Source organism: Lithobates pipiens, unplaced genomic scaffold, assembly GCF_037356315.1.
Source record: "Lithobates pipiens isolate NorthernLeopardFrog02 unplaced genomic scaffold, aLitPip1_a1.2 Scaffold_22, whole genome shotgun sequence".
In the NCBI taxonomy this organism is placed as follows: Eukaryota; Metazoa; Chordata; class Amphibia; order Anura; family Ranidae; genus Lithobates; species Lithobates pipiens.
This window is the reverse complement of record NW_027507784.1, coordinates 64764931-64784227: the sequence shown is the minus strand read 5'-3', so window position 1 is coordinate 64784227 and position 19297 is coordinate 64764931. Positions and strand designations below refer to the sequence as shown.

Below are 19297 nucleotides of genomic sequence, written 5' to 3'. Positions count from 1 at the left end.
ACTCAAGTACACCATGGCAGCAATAAATCGCACACAAGTTGCAGCACGGTGCGACTGCGGACAAATGAACACAGTTTGCTGTTGTGCAAATTATTATGTCATACGGAATCATTTACTCAGCCAGTCAATGATTGATTAATGCTTGCCTGCTTAAAGTCAGACAGACAATTTTGGTAGTGCAAATAAGCTAAAAAAAAAGTGTAAAAGTCTTATACCCAATTTTGTTTTTGAACGCTTTTTTTGGACTCCTAGTAATATACGATATTTCCAAGCAGGTTTACAGTCAGGAGCTTTTAAAGTGCAAATTAATTCTATTACTGTAATACAAAAAAACTAAATATCAAAACAAGGGTGTTTGATGGGCATGGACGGAGGAGAAAAAAAAAAAAAAAAGGAAGGAAGGAAGGAAGGAAGGAAGGAAGGAAGGAAGGAAGGAGGCATCAGCACAAAGGACACATCCTACTAACCGCAAGCTAAATCCCTTGCACCATTTTTTTTTTTGCCTGCACTTTTACTTTAATTTAGAAAGAAAAAAATAATAAAAAAAAAAAAAAAAAAAAAAAAAAAAATGAAAAAAGAAACCACTACATCAAAAGTAAAAAAAAAAAAAAAAAAAGACCATTATGTGAAATAGATATATGTGAATATTTTATCTGCCGAAAGATTAGTAATCTTGTTAAGCCCCTCTTGTAATTAAAAGGCCACCCATACCTTCATGTGTCTATTGGATGCTAGATGTGACAAATGGTCTTCCTGACCCATAGCAAGGCGAAAAGGTGGCAAGCCATGGAAACAATTTCCTAACAAAACCAGTATTTGCATACCAAAGCGGTTGCAAACCTGTACACATATCCAATGAAGTGAATGGTCTCAGATGATACAGACGAAAAAAAAATAAAAAATCTTCCTACATTAGGTTGTACCCGTTTATCTGCAGTCTTTTATTCTCTATATCCATTCAAAACTGCAGAACGTATAAAGCTTGTCTGAGCTGTCGGGGGGAGAGCTGAAGTTACACTCTGCAGAGCTCAGTGAGGAGAATTCAGAGAGCCGATTGGAGGGAAGGAACCCCAGCCTTTCACTCAGCATACAGGGACAGAGCTGAAGCTGTCAATTAGCTGGAGCTCCCTCCCCTTTCATGAAAACTTGCCATAAGCGATTCGTGCAGATAGAGGAAAGATGCGACAGACAGAAAGAACACTCAGTGCTCTTAATTGAGACAAGTACACACTATAGAGGGATATGCCTTGTTCATATTTCATGTCTGAGGTTTGCAACCATATTAAATTCCCTGAAACAGGAGAAGTGTTAAGCAACTTTCCTGTAGTCCATTTTTCCTACCTGCTCTCCATTCAGGAGCTGCAGCCTTTATCCGTCTTCCTCAGAATTCATCAGCTCTGGGAAAGTCAGATGCTGATGTCCCAATATGCTCTGTGGTTTTATTTTATGCCTTCTACTATGTCCTTTAATGACGGAGGAGCCAGCCGGCAGAACCCTGACTCAAGGCTGCAGCTTTTCACTGGACAGCAAATAGGAGGCACAGGCTGCCGGAGAGGCAAGTATAATTCCACATCTAATACTAAACATTGCTTTGGGCAATTTTTATGGGTGGCAACAAAGTTGCTGTTCACACTTCTAAGAAAAAAAGGGCTGGTGAAAGACAGCAAATAGGTGTATAGGCACATTGACTGCCCGGGCCTGAGATCTGTACAGTCCCTGTGCAAAGTAACATACAAAAAAAAAATAAAAAATGGATCTCTTGAAATCTGGAAAAAACAGCTTGCTGTTCAGTTAAAAATAAATATACTTACAACTGATATAATATTGTCGTTTTTCCAGCATTATCCAGTCCCACAATAATCACTTTGTGCTCTGAAATATAAAAAAAATAAAAAAAAATAAAACAGACAAGAGAAAATTATATTACTGTTCTAGCATTTTCTTTCCCACTAACTAAACACACACACAAAAAATAAAATGTCACAAGAGTGGCGTGAAAAATATTCAGTCTGAATCATGGGAAGATCACTTCCCTACACCTGAAGTACCACGTACCTACCAGAGCTCCGGTGGATGATTAGGATGAATAGGGTGGGTGGTATAATGACGGTATCAGAAAGGGAAGGGAAACAAAATAAACAAAATCTGAGTTTACTTCCCTTTTAAATCTGCAGCTTTTATTAACCACTTCATATTCCAGAAAATGTTACCCCCTTCATGGCCATTTATCACTTTGCTACTTTAACTGCCAGCTGCGCGATCACTGTACCCAAATTAGGTTTATATCTTTTTCACACAAATTGAGCTTTCTTTTGGTGGTATGTGATCACCACTAGTTTTCTTATTTAATATATAAAACAAACATTTTGAAAAATACAAATATTTTACTTTCTGCTATAAAACATAAAAAAATAAAAATAAATAAATGTAAGGAAATCAAGTTTCTTCATAAGTTTAGGCCAAAATGTATTCTGCTACATCTCGTTTTTGTAAAAAAAAAATAAAAAAAAATAAAAATAAAAATCCCAATAAGTGTATATCGATTGGTTTGCACGAATGTTATAGGGTCTACAAACTATGATATAGATCAGTGATGGTGAACCTTGGCACCCCAGATGTTTTGGAACTACATTTCCCATGATGCTCATGCACTCTGCAGTGTAGTGGAGCATCAAGGGAAATGTAGTTCCAAAACATCTGGAGTGCCAATGTTCGCCATCACTGATATAGATGCTTGAATTTTTCTTATTTATACTAGTAATGTTGGTGATCAGCAACCTATAGTGGGACTGTGTGCGGTAGACGATCGGACACTGACACTTTGTGGGAACCGACTGCTACTCACATCCCCAGTGGCACCAAGTGCTAATAATATACACTGACACTGTACTAATGACACTGGCTGGGAAGGAGTTAATATCTAGGTGCAATCAAGGGGTTAACTGTGTGCCTAACAATGTTTAGAGAGTGTGTACTATGTGCTGTTTGTTTGTTTTTACTACAGATCGATTTGTTTTGCAGGGAAAACAAACAAAGAGATTGTTCCCTCTGTACAGAGCTCTATGTTTGTCACCACTGGGCTCTGGGCTGCGATTCGACACAGCCAATCAGCAGGTCCCAGCCATGAATCAATGCACAGGATCTGATGACAAACTGAAAATGGTTTCAAATCACAGGGTAGTAGGGAGGTGGAGGCATGCATGCGCCCGAAACCTGTAAACAGGCAGCGATGTACAGGTAAGTAGCCGTGCCTGTAGGAGCCGCCCCATCGCTGTATATGTATTGTGGTGGGTCAGCGTGTGTGTTTAACCACTTGAATACCAGGCACCGTCGCCCCTTTCTGCCCAGGAAAATTTTGAGCTTTCAGTGCTGTCACAATTTGAATGACAATTGCGTCGTTATACAACACTGTACCCAAACTAAACTCAAATTTGATCACCTCTGCGTTTTTTTTAGTTAGTAAAAAAACCCACATTTTTGGATAAAAAAAAAGTTTTTCTTTGTTTGTTATAAAATTTAGTTTTCTCCTTCACTGACAGACACTGATGAGGCAGCACTGATGGACAATAGACGGCACTGATGGGCAGCACTGATTGGGCAGGTACTGACAGGCACTGTGATGGACACCGATTGGCACTGTGGTGAGCTCTGGCAGACTATTATTGGGGTACTGCTGGGCACTGATTGGCAGCCGACTGGCACATCTTATGGGGCTGTGCTGATAATCAATGTGTTGACAGGGAGAGCTGCCGATCGGCTCTACCTGTCAGCACAAACCGAGCAATGCCATTTGCTGGCACTGCCTGGTACTCGCAATGATCAGCTGTGATTGATAAGAAGCCTCTGTCAGAGTGCCAGACTAACACGCAGCACTCGCGATCGTGCACCGGCATGTTATCCTGCTGGACGTCATACGATGCCCAGTCAGGATAACAGAACCACTTCCCTGGCCGTCATTCTGTTATAGGCCGGGTGGGAAGTGGTTAAAGAATACCTTGTGATCATGAAGGTCCTCGTTCATGAATGTCCTGTGTCAGGTTGGTAATGCAGTCCACACCACCCAAGTGTGCTCCTGTGTTGTCACTCTGTCACATTGCCTTCTGAGAGAGACAAAAATTTTCTGTTTCCACACACATTATGCAAACATGGTCTACTAATGTCACCAACAGGAAAAACTCGCCCTGAGAAATACCATACCGCCATCACTAGTGTGCATATTGGCTGGAAGTCTCAGCAAACAGCCTGTAGAAAAGCAGCACTAAGACATACAGTGCCTTTAAAAAAAGTATTCATTCCCGTTGAAAATTTTCCACATTTTGTCACGTTACAACCAAAAACGTCAATTTTATTTTATTGGAATTTTATGTGATAGACCAACACAAAGTGGAACATAATTGTAGCTCTGGCTGTATGTTTGTCCTGCTGGAAACTGGACCTCTGCCCCAGTCGCAAGTCTTTTGCAGACTCTTATGCCTCGTACACACGATCGGAATTTTGGCCAGCAAAAGACCGATGAGAGTTTCTCATCGGAAAATGCAACCGTGTGTATGCTCCATCGGAATTTAGCTGTCCGAATTTCCGCCAGCAAAAAATTGATAGCATGTTCTCAATTTTCCCGACGGAAAAACGTTCCATCAGAAATTCCGATCGTGTGTATGCAATTCACACACCAAAACTCACGTATGCTCATAATCAACTACAAGATGGAAGCTATTGGCTACTGGGTATTGAACTTCCTTTTTCTAGTCCCATTGTAGGTGGTGTACGTCGCTGCGTTCTTGGCAGCCGTAATTTGGTGTGACCGTGTGTAGGCAAGACAGGTTGAGCGGAATTCTGTCGGGAAAACCACCAGAGCTTTTTCCGACGAGAATTCCGATAATGTGTACGCTGCATAACAGGTTTTCTTCTAAGATTGACGAGCTTTCCTGTCCCTGGTGAACAAAAGCATCCCCACAACATGCTGCTGCTACCACGTTTCACGGAAAGGATGGTGTGTTCAGGATGATGTCCAGTGTTAGTTTTTCGCCACACGTAGCGTTTTACCTTTTAGGACAAAAAGTTCAATTTTGGTCTCATCTGACCAGAAAACCTTCTTCCATGTTTGCTGTGTCCCCCACTTGGCTTCTCACAAACTGCAAACTGGACTTCTTATGGCTTTATTTCAACAATGTCTTTCTTCTTGCCACTCTTCCATAAAGGCCAGATTTGTGGAGACCATAACGAATAGTTGTCCTGTGGACAGATTCTCCCACCCTGAGCTGTAGATCTCTGCAGCTCCTCCAGAGTTACCATGGGCCCCTTGGCTGCTTCTCTAATGTTCTCCTTACCCGGCCTGTCAGTTTAGGTGGACGGCCATGTCTTGGTAGGTTTTCAGTTGTAGCATACTGTTTCCATTTCCGTATGGTAAACTGAACAGTGCTCCGTGAGATGTTCAAAGCTTGGGATTTTTTTTTTTTTTATAACCTAACCCTGCTTTAAAACTTCTTCTGGCGTGTTCCTTGGCCTTCATCATGTTGTTTGTTCACTAAGGTTCTCTAACAATCCTCTGAGGGCTTCACAGAACAGCTGTATTTATACTGAGATCAAATTACATACAGGTGGACTATAGTTACTAATTAGGTGATTTCTGAAGGCAATTGGCTCCATTAGATTTTAGTTAGGGGTATCGGAGTAAAGGGGGCCGAATACAAATGCACGCCACAGTTTGATATTTATTTGTAAAAAAAAATTGAAAACCATTTATCATTTTCCTTCCAAATCACAATTATATGCCACTTTGTGTTGGTTTATCACATAAAATCCCAATAATACACTTTTTTTTGGTTTTACCATGACAAAATGTGGAAAATTTCAAGGTGTAGGAATCAATTTTCAAGGCACTGTAGAAAATGATCAAGAAGAGTTGAAAACTGTATTGAGTAAAATATGCTAGTTGTTTATAATATAAAAACAGGGTTTATTTACTAAAGGCAAATCCCAAGTGCACTTGTAGTGTAAAGTGAAGAAAAGTCGCTGTAGATCTGAGGGGGACATGCAAGGAAAAAAAAAAAAAAAAAAAAAAAAAACAGCATTTTTGCTTGTACATGATTGGAGGATAAAATCAGCAGAGCTTCCCCTCAGATCTACAGTGACTGCATTTCCAAGTGCACTTGTAGTGCAAAGTGGATTTGCCTTTTGTAAATCAACCCCATTGTTTGATCTTAGATTCTGGCCAAAATGAGAATCACAATTTTCACGACGTAAAATCTTTCACATCATACAAAGAATTGGGCTAACTTTACTGTTTTTTTTTTATTCATTAAAGTAATCCCCCCCCCCCCCCAAAAAAAATTGCATTTGAAAGACCGCTGTGCAAATACAGTGTGACATACCACTAATTATATATATATATATATATATATATATATATATATATATTTTTTTTTTAGATGTTTAGACTTAGTTCAACTGATAAAGAATGTCGAATTATGAAACACTTATCAAGATCGCAACGGGAAAACATTTTTTCGATAACAATTCTTGACGATTAATCGTGCAGCTCTATTTGATCTGCGGTGTGAGATCTGCTATGACAACCCAAGCTACGCTCTAAAGAAAACTGGCTCCTAACTTTATCCCTGGCCTGTCTAGCTGGCTCCTAGATCCAACACAAATTTGTCATGCCCTGTGTTATGATATCAGTGTGAAATTTGTTTCTCTCACTGAAAGTCTTTAGGAGATCAGGGGTGAGATTTGGTGATGTCACATTTGTGCTGCTCAGTGTTGTTGCTGGAGAGGAAGCTGTATATGAGGACCAGCAATGCAAGAATCACCCCGCTTTATTCATTCTGTGGATCAGTGATTTCTGCAACTTCCCTGATGTTTTACGGCTGATCCTCAACCAGTCATCAATTCAATAATCATTAAGGAGGCAGATCTGACATGGGGAAGCAAGGCTCTGCCTCATGGGCCCCATACACATGAGATTTTCTGCAGTTTTAGGTCTTCAGATTTACCAAAACCTTGTAGTGCAAGGGCCTGCCTTATTGTATACAGATTGAAACTCTTAAGGTTTGACCTCATGTTATATGGTTTTGGTAAATCTGAAGACAAGAATCTGCAGAAAATCTAATAGTGTGTATGGGGCCTTTGCCCATATGGCTGCCTTGATACCTAGACATAAAGTGCAGCAAGGCGTGGTATGTCAATAATGGGAAAAAGATCAGCTATAGGGAACCCACAGACAATACCGCTGACCAGCCTTTTGCTCCGTGTGCTTTTTTTGGGTACAGCTACCTCAGTACCGGTCCTTTTTAACATTTGAGTATAGGTCCACTTTAAAAGCGACAGTAAAGCCCACTTTGCCATTTTTATCTACAGGTAAGAATATAATAAAATGAATACCTCCTAAACATGCACCATTTAGGAGATATTCTCCCTGGAAGCAGCCAGCGACCTCGCCGGCATATTGAGATGGACCTTCAGAGCCAACAAAACAAAGGGCTCCCCATGCATGGGAGTTACATCATCGCAGCCCCAGCCACTCACAGCGTTGGAGCTTGCGATGCCGGAAGAACCAGGGGAAACTGTCCACCCTCGCAGCAGTGACAGCATGCCGCTGGAGGGCTTTGTTCTAAGGTAAGTATTTCATAATGTGCTAGTATGCGATGCAATGATTTTGCACAGATCCTGTGACAGAATTATTATTTTTTTACTTTGATACAAAAAAAAATGCATGAAGGTAATAAAACCTTCAGGCTTTAGAACCACTTAAAGCAAATGACAAACCGCGTCGAAAAGGACTGCAGACATATTCAGATTTTCCTAGAATTGTGCTGCAATTTGTTGTTTTTGTTGTGCTGTAGTTTGTTGTTCTATGTTGTTAACGGGTGATGAGCTAGGAAGTGTTAGATATGCCATCAGCTGTACTTTATGCAATAGATCTTCTTCCACTAAAGAGATAGATTACAACTGAGCAAGCAATGCGCTTTCCAATGCACATAAATACTAAATCATTAATAGGATCTCACTGGAGTAAGCTGAGCCCTGTAAATCCCATACGGCAGATTAGCAGGGAGCCTCATCAGGGCATTTTAACAGAAGTGAACCAAGTCCCTATCATGCTATCAAAGTCTGTAAACAACTGGCCTTATGAGCAGCACCCTAAAGGAATTAGCCACTTCCCGCCCAAGGTACATCCAGGGACTTCCTTGACTGTGTGGGGGGTATATCTGAATGATGCCTGCAGCTACAGACATCATTCAGATATTGTCTTTTAGTGTCTGCGATTCCCTTACACCATAACAATGATTATAGCAGCTGTTCCACCGACTGATTGTTCTTACGGGCGGCGAGAGTGGATGCACCCGCCGCCCTCTGGTGCTTCTGCCGACTCACTGCTTCCATTGGTAAGCCAGAGACAGGATCCACCTGCCCCAGATGGTGATCAGAGATTCCCAGCGAACCAGATGGTTGCCGGAGTCTCCACGATCGTCCAGAGGCCGGGCGCGTGACGTCACGCCTGGCTTCTGCATTCAAATGAATGGTGGCGCCTCGTTAATTTTTTATTTCAGGCTTCCCAGCCTAGGAGATGAGATGTGGGGTCTTATTGACTCCATATCTCACTGTAAAGAGGACCGATCATGCCATATTCCTATTACAAGGGATTGCTTACATTTCTTGTAATAGGAACCAAAGTGATCAAAATGTATCAAAATAATAAAAAAAAAAAAGCGCCCCTGTTCCCGTGTGCTTGCGCGCAGAAGCAAACGCATACGCAAGTCCCGCCCACATATGAAAACTGTGTCCAAACCACACATGTGAGGTATCGGCGCGAATGTTAGAGCGAGAGCAATAATTCTAGAACTCCTCTGTAACTCAAAACATGTAACCAGTAAAAAAAAAAATTCAAATCATCGCTTATGGGGATTTTTACGTGCCGAAGTTTTGCACCATTCCAAAAGCGTGTGCAATTTCGAAGCACGACATGTTAGGTATCAATTTACTCTGTGTAACTTCATCTTTCACAATATGCAAAAAAGGAGGAGGAGGAGGAGGAGGGAGGAGGAGGAGGAGGAGGACCCCCAAGCATGTATGGCGAGTCTTCTAACAAAAATAAAAATCCTTATGCCAGTGAGGATCCACAAGATGTTCCGTCAGAGCACAGATCTGTGCTGGAGGTGTGGGGAGGAACCAGGTTCTCTCCTCCGCATCTTCTGGCCTTGCCATCTTTTGCTTCCATACTGGACCGAGGATCACCACATTGTTCAAAACTTTACGGATCGCGAGTTGGCCTTGGACTCCCGTGTTCTTCCTCCTACACCACCACAAGGTTCCAAGCAAGATCTATAGGAAATCCATCATGCCTCTCCTGCTCACAGCAGCAAAGAGCTGCACCTCACTATGTTGAAAGCAGACACAAATTTGTGCTCTTTGATTGCCCGATGTTAACCTCTTCCCTTCCAGTGTCATTATTACAGCAATAGTGCATCTTTTTTTTTTTTTTAGCTGTCACAGGTCCCCAAAAAGTGTCACTTAGTGTCAGATTTGTCCACGAGGTCGACGCCCCGCTAAAAATCGCTGATTACTAGTAAAAAAAAAAAAAAAAAAAAAAAAAAAAAAAAAAAACAAACACACACACACACACACACACACACACACACACACACACACACACACACACACGTCCATAAATTTATGCCATAGTTTGCAGACACTATAACTTTTACGCAAGCCAATCAATATATGCTTATTGGGATATGTTTACCAAAAACATGTAGAATACGTACAGTATTGGGCCAAATTGATGAAGAACTTTGATTCTCAACTTTTTTTAGTTGATGTGCTTTATAAAGTAAAAAAAAAAAAAAAAAAAAATATAATAATAATAATAATAATAATAAATATATATATATATATATAAATTTTTGTGCTATAAACAAAAAAAAACGACCATTTTGAAAATATATATATATATATATATTTTCAAAATGGTCGGTTTTTTTTTGTTTATAGCACAAAAAAAATTAAAACAAAAACAAGAATGCAGAGGTGATGAAATACCACCAAAAGAAAAAGAAAGCTCTATTTGTGGGGAAAAAAAGGACGTCAATTTTGTGTACAACGTTGCATGACCGTGCAATTGTCAGGTAAAGTAACGCAGTGCTGCATCATAAAAAATGGCCTGGTCGGGGGGGGGGGTGTATCAGCCAGGTATTTCATACTTTAACCGCTTAAGGACCAGAAGGATTTGCCCCCTTAATGACCAGACCATTTTTTTGTGATACAGCACTGCGTCGCTTTAACCAACAAGCACGTCAGGATCCTACGGGGTAAATGACCGCGCTATATCAAGATGCCACAAAGCTCAACTCAACTATTGTGCTGTGTTGTACCCAGACAAAATGAATGTCCTTTCTTCCTCACAAATAGAGCCTTCTTTTGGTGATATTTGATCACCTGTGGTTTTTTATTTTTTTGCGCTATAAACAAAAAAACTGCGTAAATTTTGAAATAAACAAAAAAAAAAAAAAAAAAAGTATTGGTAGTTGGTAAGTACTTAGAAAGAAAAAAAATAAAATAATAAAGTGTCAGTACTTGGTAAAAAAAATAAAAATATAAAAAATTAGTGGTATCGGTGCAACCCTAAAAAAAATATTATATATATATATATATATATATATATTTACATACACACATGCTATCTGCCAATAGAACTTAACCAAAAAGTGCTTTTTATGCATCCAAAAAAAATATAGAAATTATTATATTTAATATTTAACCAAAAAAATAATGTCGAAGCAATAACTCTATATATATTTTAGCAGAGACCCTAGGGAATAAAATGTCAATTGCTGCAATATATTTTTACATCACACTGTATTTGTCCAGCGGTCTTTCAAATGCAATTTTTCGGAAAAAATACACTTCAATGAAAAAAATTAAAAATAAAAAAGGAAGCAGTAAAGTTAGCCCAATTTTTTTTCTTTAATGTGAAAGATGATGTTACACCACGAGAATCGTGATCCATCTTCTAAGCAGAGAAATAGTGATTGTCATTTTAGCCAGAATCGTGCAGCTCTACCTTCCATTAGTAATAAGAGAATATGATCTCATTCTCGAATCTAACGTAGCACCCAGCAGCCGGCTCCGTCTCCTCGCTCCCCCTCCTGTATGATGTCAGCACTCGGATCAATGCTGACTGTACTTCTTAGAGGAAAAGAGTGACTGTGCTCCAGATTAAAGGTCAGGCGAGACGCAAAGCAGCTCGTATATGAACATCCAGCGCACCAAGAAAGATCAACTCACAGGGCATATTTCCAATGCAGAGAATGTGACATTTGTAAACATTCACTGTATATTAAAACACACCGACCAAGAAGATACAAGATTTAAGTAGAACAAATAGCTATAAAAAAGGAGGCTAAATTATTTGCTTAGTTTATATAGGAAAAATGAACCAGTTTGTATTTTTTGTAATATAGAACTAATATCATAAAGACCAAATATAATGGTCTTGGGTTATTTCTTGTTCATTTATAACTTTTGGAGAATTGCTTTATATAGATTTACCATCTACATACAGTTCTTGTTACAAAGACAATTAGGCCCCTTTCACACTGGGGCGGTGCGGGCATCGGCGGTAAAGCGCCGCTTTGCCGTCGTTTTAGCAGCGGTATGCGGCCGCTAGAAGGGCAGTTTTAAACCCTATTAGTGCCTGAAAAAGGGTTAAAACCGCCCGCAAAGTGCTGCTGCAGCGGCGCTTTGCCGGCGGTATACCAGCACTGCCGCATTGATTTCAAAGGGTAGGAGTGGTGAATACACCGCTCCAAAGATGCGGCTAGCAGGACTTTTTTCACCGTCTTGCTAGCGCACCGTTCCAGTGTGAAAGCCCTCCGGCTATCACACTGGAGTGAAAGGGGCCGGGTTTTTCAGGCACTATTTTTAGCTCTGTAGCGCCTGAAAACCGCCCCAGTGTGAAAAGGGCCTAAGGGTTGATCCTCTAGGTAGCGAGTGCAGGGAGCTCATGTAAATATATGGGGACACAACCAAATCACCATCAATACAGGTCAGGGCCCCTCACCCGCACTCTTTTAAATAAGGAGGCTGCATTGTTCATGCAGCCTCTGAATCCCCATACTCTTACCGGGGGGTGACCTGCGCACAGAACCCTAGAGGCTCAAGCCACATAAACAGCTCCTACACGGTGTGTGGGCCTTTATTTTGATGGACATGGAATTTAAAATTGTGTGGATTTAAACTGAAGGTTTAGTTTGGTTTTAACCACTCGAATACCAGGCACTTTTACCCCATTCCTGCCCAGGCCAATTTTCAGCTTACAGCACTGTCACAATTTGAATGACAATTGCGCGCTCATGTAAAACTGTAGCGATAAGAAATTTTTTATCATTTTGTTTCACACAAATAGGGCTTTCTTTTGGTGGTATTTAATCATCATTGGGTTCTAAATTTTTTGCTAAACGTGTTTTTCATTTCTGTTATAACATTTTGCAGATAAATAATTGTTCTTTGTACATTTAGGCCAATGTCCATGGTATTTAGTAAGAGGTATGGCAAGTTTTTTTAAGTCGTCATTTTTTGTCCCAATTTTTTGGAAAATTAAGAAAAAAAAAAAAAAAAAAACAACCCTATATATTTTCACAATTTTTGTTATTTTTTATTTTTTTTTACATGCTGTCACCAGTGCATTACAGCATTATCATATAACTGGTGTGGCGCTAATCAAAGACACTGACTTTTTTTTATTTTATATATTTTTATTTATTTATTTATTTTTTTTACACACACACTGTGATCAGAGCAATACAGTGATACCATAACCATAGTAACTCTATACTACGCTGAAAAAAAAATGAACAGGGATTTAAAAAAAAAAAAAAAAACATTATGATTGTTTATACCAATGAATTTCACTGATATAAGCAACCATTTTTACTGAATGAACCCGATTCATTCAATGTGTTTTGTTGTGATTGGCCACAGCTAATCACATGGTACAGATGGGCTGTGATTAGCCCCGTTTGTACCATAATCCGTTGTATACAATCATCATGTGATCTGCTGTGATTGGTCACAGTGATCACATAGTAGGGGAGTGGGGGATGACTTTATATGACGCCCCCCCTCAGCCATCATTTTGATATAGGCCAGGTGGGAACTGGTTAAAGAGTAACTCCACTTTAAGAAAAAAATAAAAATAAAAAAATAAAAAAAGCATTTCCCTCTGTACATTGCAAGGATTTTAACAAACTTTGTTGCAGATTCCTACCTTTTGTTATTCTGACGAAATAGCTGTTTGTCTGTATTCATATGGAAAGTGAATCTAAATTGGAGTGACTTTAGAATTATCAGCCAGCTGCTGCACTTGCAGAACTCTATTAAAGTGGCAGGGTCTGCATCCCCTTAGACATGATTTCCCTTCGGGAGTATCTCACCAAAAATGACATTTATCTTGCAGGGAATGCCCAAAATCTGACTTATATCTTAGTGTGGCCAATCACACAAGCAGGAAATTACATTTCATGGGGGCATTCTGTACCGAACACCTGCAGATAGCCATATGGCATTGCATTTTTAGAAAATTACAGCACCTGCAGACTGAAAATGAAAAGGTAATGTTTAATAACATTCAATTAAAATATACTTGTGTCGCAATTGTATGAGATAGATTTTTTTTTTTACATTTGTATTTGCTATTTATTCCCCACAAAAGTGGAGCTACCCTTTAACCTAGGAAAAGGGATTCCCAGCACACTGTGTAAACCAAAGAAGCTGCTGCCAGCGGCTGTGGTCTGTGATTGAAAAGTTATCCTGCGTTATATAAGGGATGAGTTTCTGGCTCCAAGTAATTCTCTTGAATACAAATTGGTTCATTTCACCTGTTTAATTCCACTAATGTCACCTGCCCAGTCCTTCTTATGTGACCTGTTCTATTTGTCCTATGGCTACTGTTTTATTCTATTTACACCACCCGTTTCATTCTATTCTTGTCACCTGTTGTATTCAATGTTCACCATCTATTTTATTCCATTAATGTCACCTACATCCTTCTTATGCTCAACGTTTTACTTCATTTACACCACCTGTTTTATTCTATAGACACGACCTGTGTTATTACATAAATGTCATCTGCTTTACTAATGTCACCGGGTTTTATCCAATTTACACCACCTGTTTTATTCCAAAAAACGTTGCCCATTATGCCACAAACATCAGTTGATTTATTCCAAGAACGTCATCTGTTTTACTATACCAATGCCACCCGTTTTATTCCAAAAAAAAAAAATCACCAGTTTTATTCTACAGTACTAATGTCCCCTGTTTTATTCCACGAATGCACTAAAGGTTTGAGTATAGTAATGTCACCTGTTTTATTCCACAAATCTCACCAGGTTTTTATTCTATTTATACCACCTGCATTATGCCACAAATGTCACCCGTTTTATTCCACTACAGTCACCTGCTTTATTATACTAACATCACCGGGTTTTATTTATTTTACATCACCTGTTTTATTCCACTAATGCCACTTGTTATGTCGCTTGTTTTATTTCACTGTCACCCGTTTTATTCCTCACACCCCGTTTCAGTCCACAAACATCAGCTCTTTTTTCTCCACTAGTAATGTCACCGGGTTTTATTCAATTTACACCACCTATTTTACTCTAATTATTTTAATTTACATTGTAGTGTGGTTTGGTGACATAGTTTACACAGGCACCACATCCCTGGATAGATACAAACATACATACAAGGTAGAGCAGCACGATTCTGGCCAAAATGAGAATCACGATTATATTTTGCTTCGAATAAAAAGATCATGATTCTCGCAACGTAAAATCTTAAATCTTTCACATACAAAAAAAAAAAAAAAGGGCTATCTTTACTGTTTTTTTTTTTTTTTTCTTAATTCATTAAAGTCATTTTTTTTTAAATTGCATTTGAAAGACCGCTGTGCAAATACAGTGCAACATAAAATATTGCAACAACCACCATTTTATTCTCTAGGGCAGTGATTCTCAACCAGGTTTCCATCAGCATTGGGCAATTTCTGCCTCTCTGATAAGTTCCCACCGACACCATTGATCTTTCTAACTATGTGTAAGGAGGTAATTCTTCCCAATGACCACAAGTGTAAGGACCATTCTTCCCACTGACCATCACACTAATGTATCATGAGTTGTAGATTTCTCATTTTTAGCAGGGGTTCCCTGAGAACTATTTCAAGGGTTCCTCTGTGTTGAAAAGGTTGAGAAAGGCTGCTCTAGGGTGTCTACTAAAAAAATGTATATAGAATGTTTGGGGGTTCCAAGTAATTTCCTGGTAAAAAAAAAAAAAGAAGAAGATTTTAACTTGAAACCAACAAATGTCAGAAAAAGGTTTAGTATTTAAGTGGTTAAACTTGTTTCACTTAGTCCCCTTTCACAAGGATGATCTGTTCAGATCCGCCTGTCACTTTTTTAGGCGGACCTGAAGGGACACTCCATAGAGGTCTATGGAGGGACGGATGTCAGTGGTGACATGTACGCTGACACCTGACCCGCTCCGATCCGAAAAAGTGTGGCGGAGGAAAAACCTACTTTTCCATCCTTCTGCAGATCGGGTGACGATGGACTCTACGGTCCGTCTTCATCCGATCCCCCATAAGGAGAGAGCGGTGCTCTGACAGGTCTGTCCCCGGACAGTGTGCACAGACAGGCCTGTCATCTTCCTGCTCAGCGGGGATCGACGGAGCATTCAGCCGCCGAGCAGAGCGGGCTCCGTACACCGACACGTCAGTGAGAAGGAGTCCTTACACACTAAGGCCCCTTTCACACGGGACGGATCAGTAATGATCCGCCCCGTGATGATCCGCTTGCTCCGCGGGGATCGCTCCGTTGTCCCCGCTGAGCCGGCGGTGGACAGGGCGCTCTCTGCACACTGTGCGGGGACCGCCCTGTCAGCTCTCCGCTCTCCTCTATGGGGGATCGGATGAGCACGGACCGTCTGTGACGATGTCACCTGTTTATTCTTCTGTCCCATTTTCTTTTCCACCCCGTTATGTTCTATGTATGTCATCTGTTTTAGTCCATTTCAACTTTTTATTTTTATACACAACATATAACACGGATAGATTGCACGTGAATGTTAAACGTTATTTTAAGACGAATGGTGATGCGGGGTGTGTTATCGTGAACAGATGGCACCATAGAATGGAGCGCGGGTCGCGTACATTCATCTGTGGCGGGAAGTGATAATAAATGGGCGGTCTCAGTGTTAGTACGCCCCACAACGCACATGAACGCACCGCATAACAGCGCTTAGGTGTGACCGGGCTCCTTGTGGTAGGAAGACCTCCCCCATCACTGTGAGGAGCAATGCCACCACCCAGGGGGGAGGGGACTGACACCTCTCCATGGGAAGTCCCTAGCTAGGCCTCCAGCCTTTGGGGCCATGCTGGGAGTTGTAGTCCCCCAGCAGCAGGCGTTGTCATGTGACTCTCCTGCAGGCAGGAGGAGGTGTGGGGCCTCTTACCCTGGTTGCTGAAGAGCCTCCATATCTTAGTGAATAGGATTCCCATGCTAGAAGGCGTCTCCGTCCGCTTCACTGCTCCGCTCCTCCCCGGGCATCACACGGCTCTCCTCATCTCCGCCATGTCTACCGATTACACCCCACTCTGACACTCTGCCCAGACGCACTGCTAGTGACGACAATAAAGATCCCTGCTCGCCCTATTGACCTCCACCTAGCGACGCATACCTGTTCTAATCTTGTCCCCGATAAGGCAAACATTTTCCTTTCGTCAATTCCATAAGCTTTCATCATTTTCTGTTCTTCGACAAAATGGCCGCGCCCGCTAACTATGTACCGTGCTTGTGGGGACAATTTTCACACGAATAAATGATGAGTGTCTGATATCACTGAGAATGTTTACACATACAATAGTGCATTGTTGTCTGCGCTTCCCAGGTCTCGTTAGACTTCGGCTGCCATTTTGCATGAGTCAAAATGAATGTGTTGGAGATTATTGTGTACCTGCATTCGTGCTCTCATAAAATGACGTTTAATTAAAGGGATACACGTTTACATTTTATTTCCAATATAATCTAGATGTAACCCTTTCGCTGCCAGAGCAGTTTTTTGCTGGTGTTTTTTGCACACACGCTTAAAGTGGTTGTAAACACTTACAAACCACTTTGACCTACAGGTAAGCCTAGATTAAGGCTTACCTGTAGGTCCAAGAAATATCTCCTAAACCTACACGGTTTAGGAGATATTTACAAAAAGACAGGCACCGCTGTCTACAGCGCATGCGCCATAGACAGCGGCACGAAGGCACACTGAGCATGCCGCAGATAACGGCGATATGCCGCTCGTGGCGGCTCCCGTGTGCATGTGCAGGAGTGACGCCTTGGCGGCTCCGGCGAATCACAGCGCCGGAGCCAGGGGTGGATCCAGGGGGGACAACGGGGCAATTGCCCCCTCCGAGAATTGCGGGGGACGTTCCGTGGATGGGCGGTTCCGCGGGTGACAGCGCGGGCAGTTCCGCGGTCAGTGAGTGGGCGGGTGACAGGGGGGGCAGCTTGTTGGCTCAGTATCTGAGCGGGCCGCTGGCCAATCAGGAATCCGGCAGGCAGGGGAGCAGAGAGATGACATCATCTCTCCCTGCCCTGCATCCCTGCAGTTCCACCCTCACTGTGTGGGAAGCCGTGGGCAGCAGAGAGATTACATCTCTCTGCTGCCTAACTTCACTCTGGGACACAGCAAAAGACGACCTTAGCAGAAAAGTGACACAGTAGGTGACAATCCACAGCGTGTGGCAGGCGACGTGGCAAGTGACAATCCGCAATGTGTGGCAGGCGACGTAGCAAGTGACAATCCGCAATGTTTGGCAGGCGACGTGGCAAGTGACAATCCGTAATGTGTGGCAGGCGACGTGGCAAGTGACAATCTGTAATGTGTGGCAGGCTACGTGGCAAGTGACAATCCGCAATGTGTGGCAGGTGACGTGGCAAGTGACAATCCACAATGTGTGGCAGGTGATGTGGCAAGTGACAATCCACAATGTGTGGCAGGTGACGTGGCAAGTGACAATCCGCAGTGTGTGGCAGGTGACGTGTTAAGAGACAATCTGCAATGTGTGTCAGGTGACGTGGCAAGTGACAATCTGCATTTGGTGACAAGTGACGTGGCAAGTGATAATCCACAATGTGTGGCAGGTGACGTGGCAAGTGACAATCTGCATTTGGTGACAAGTGACGTGGCAAGTGACAATCCGCAGTGTGTGGCAGGTGACGTGGCAAGTGACAATCTGCATTTGGTGACAAGTGACGTGGCAAGGGACAATCCGCAATGTGTGGCAGATGACATGGCAAGTGACACCCTCAGGGCTCCCACTGATTCTGCATTATGATGAGTTGAACCATTTAATTTTATATTACAATGTAATAATAGAAATTATGCGCTTCAATCCTCCTGACACCATAACAACCATGGTGCCGTAATGATTGAAGCGCCAATACCAGCCATTTCCGCGATAAATTGCCACCAAAAAAACATATTTTATAGCAGTGCCCCTCCCGAGTCTAGACTCTGGATCCGCCCCTGGCCAGAGCAGCGAGACGCGGAAGTCACTCCGGATACATGGCTGTGGTGAAGATGAAAACGGAGGACCACTTCGGGGGCTTCGTTCTCAGGTAAGTTATTCATAATGAGCTAGTATGCTATGCATACTAGCTCATTATGCCTTTGCCTTGCAGGTTGCATTAAAAAAAAAAATGTCAGTGCCTTTACTTCCTCTTTAAAAAAAAGCTTTTCTGGCCTGAGGATTATGTAAAACCCCCAAATGTTATATATTTTTTGAAAGCAGTTACCCCTAGAGGATAATATAATGGTAGTTCCAGTTTTTTGTGTCGCACAATATTAGTATAACAGTTTATGAAATTGTAGAATGTCAATAAAAAAATATACTAAAGGTAATTTTAGGGCACAAAAATACAACATATTACCCAGTTTTGCGTAAAATATAAAAGATGAGGTTACGACGAGTAAATGGATACCAAACATGTCAAGCCTTAAAACTGCCTGTGAAATGGCAACAAACTTTGGTACACTATATTTTCCATTCCCGCTTTAAAAACCTCTACAGGTCATCAGTTTAGAGCAGTGCTCTCCAAACTGCGGCCCGGGGGCCAGATGTGGCCCTTTGCTCACCTTTATCCCACTGATACGATACACTATTCACGAGACACTTCCCACTGATGACAGACATCTTTTCTCCCACTGCCACCATTGATGGGGCACTATTCCTCCAATGATA

General features: G+C 41.6%; 1 protein-coding gene across 1 annotated transcript in view; it reads right to left on the bottom strand.

Moving 5' to 3' along the window:
* The window catches only part of ARL5A (ARF like GTPase 5A), a 30065-nt gene extending 13353 nt beyond the window's left edge, over positions 1-16712 (bottom strand). Inside the window, exons 1-2 of the mRNA XM_077447686.1 lie at positions 16513-16712; positions 1812-1872 (exon numbers count right to left, since the gene is read on the bottom strand). Of these exons, the coding sequence (XP_077303812.1) occupies positions 1812-1872; positions 16513-16558 (107 nt within the window). The 5' untranslated portion in view covers positions 16559-16712. The remainder of the gene's footprint in view (positions 1-1811; positions 1873-16512) is intronic.
* Positions 16713-19297: the final 2585 nt, after the last annotated feature.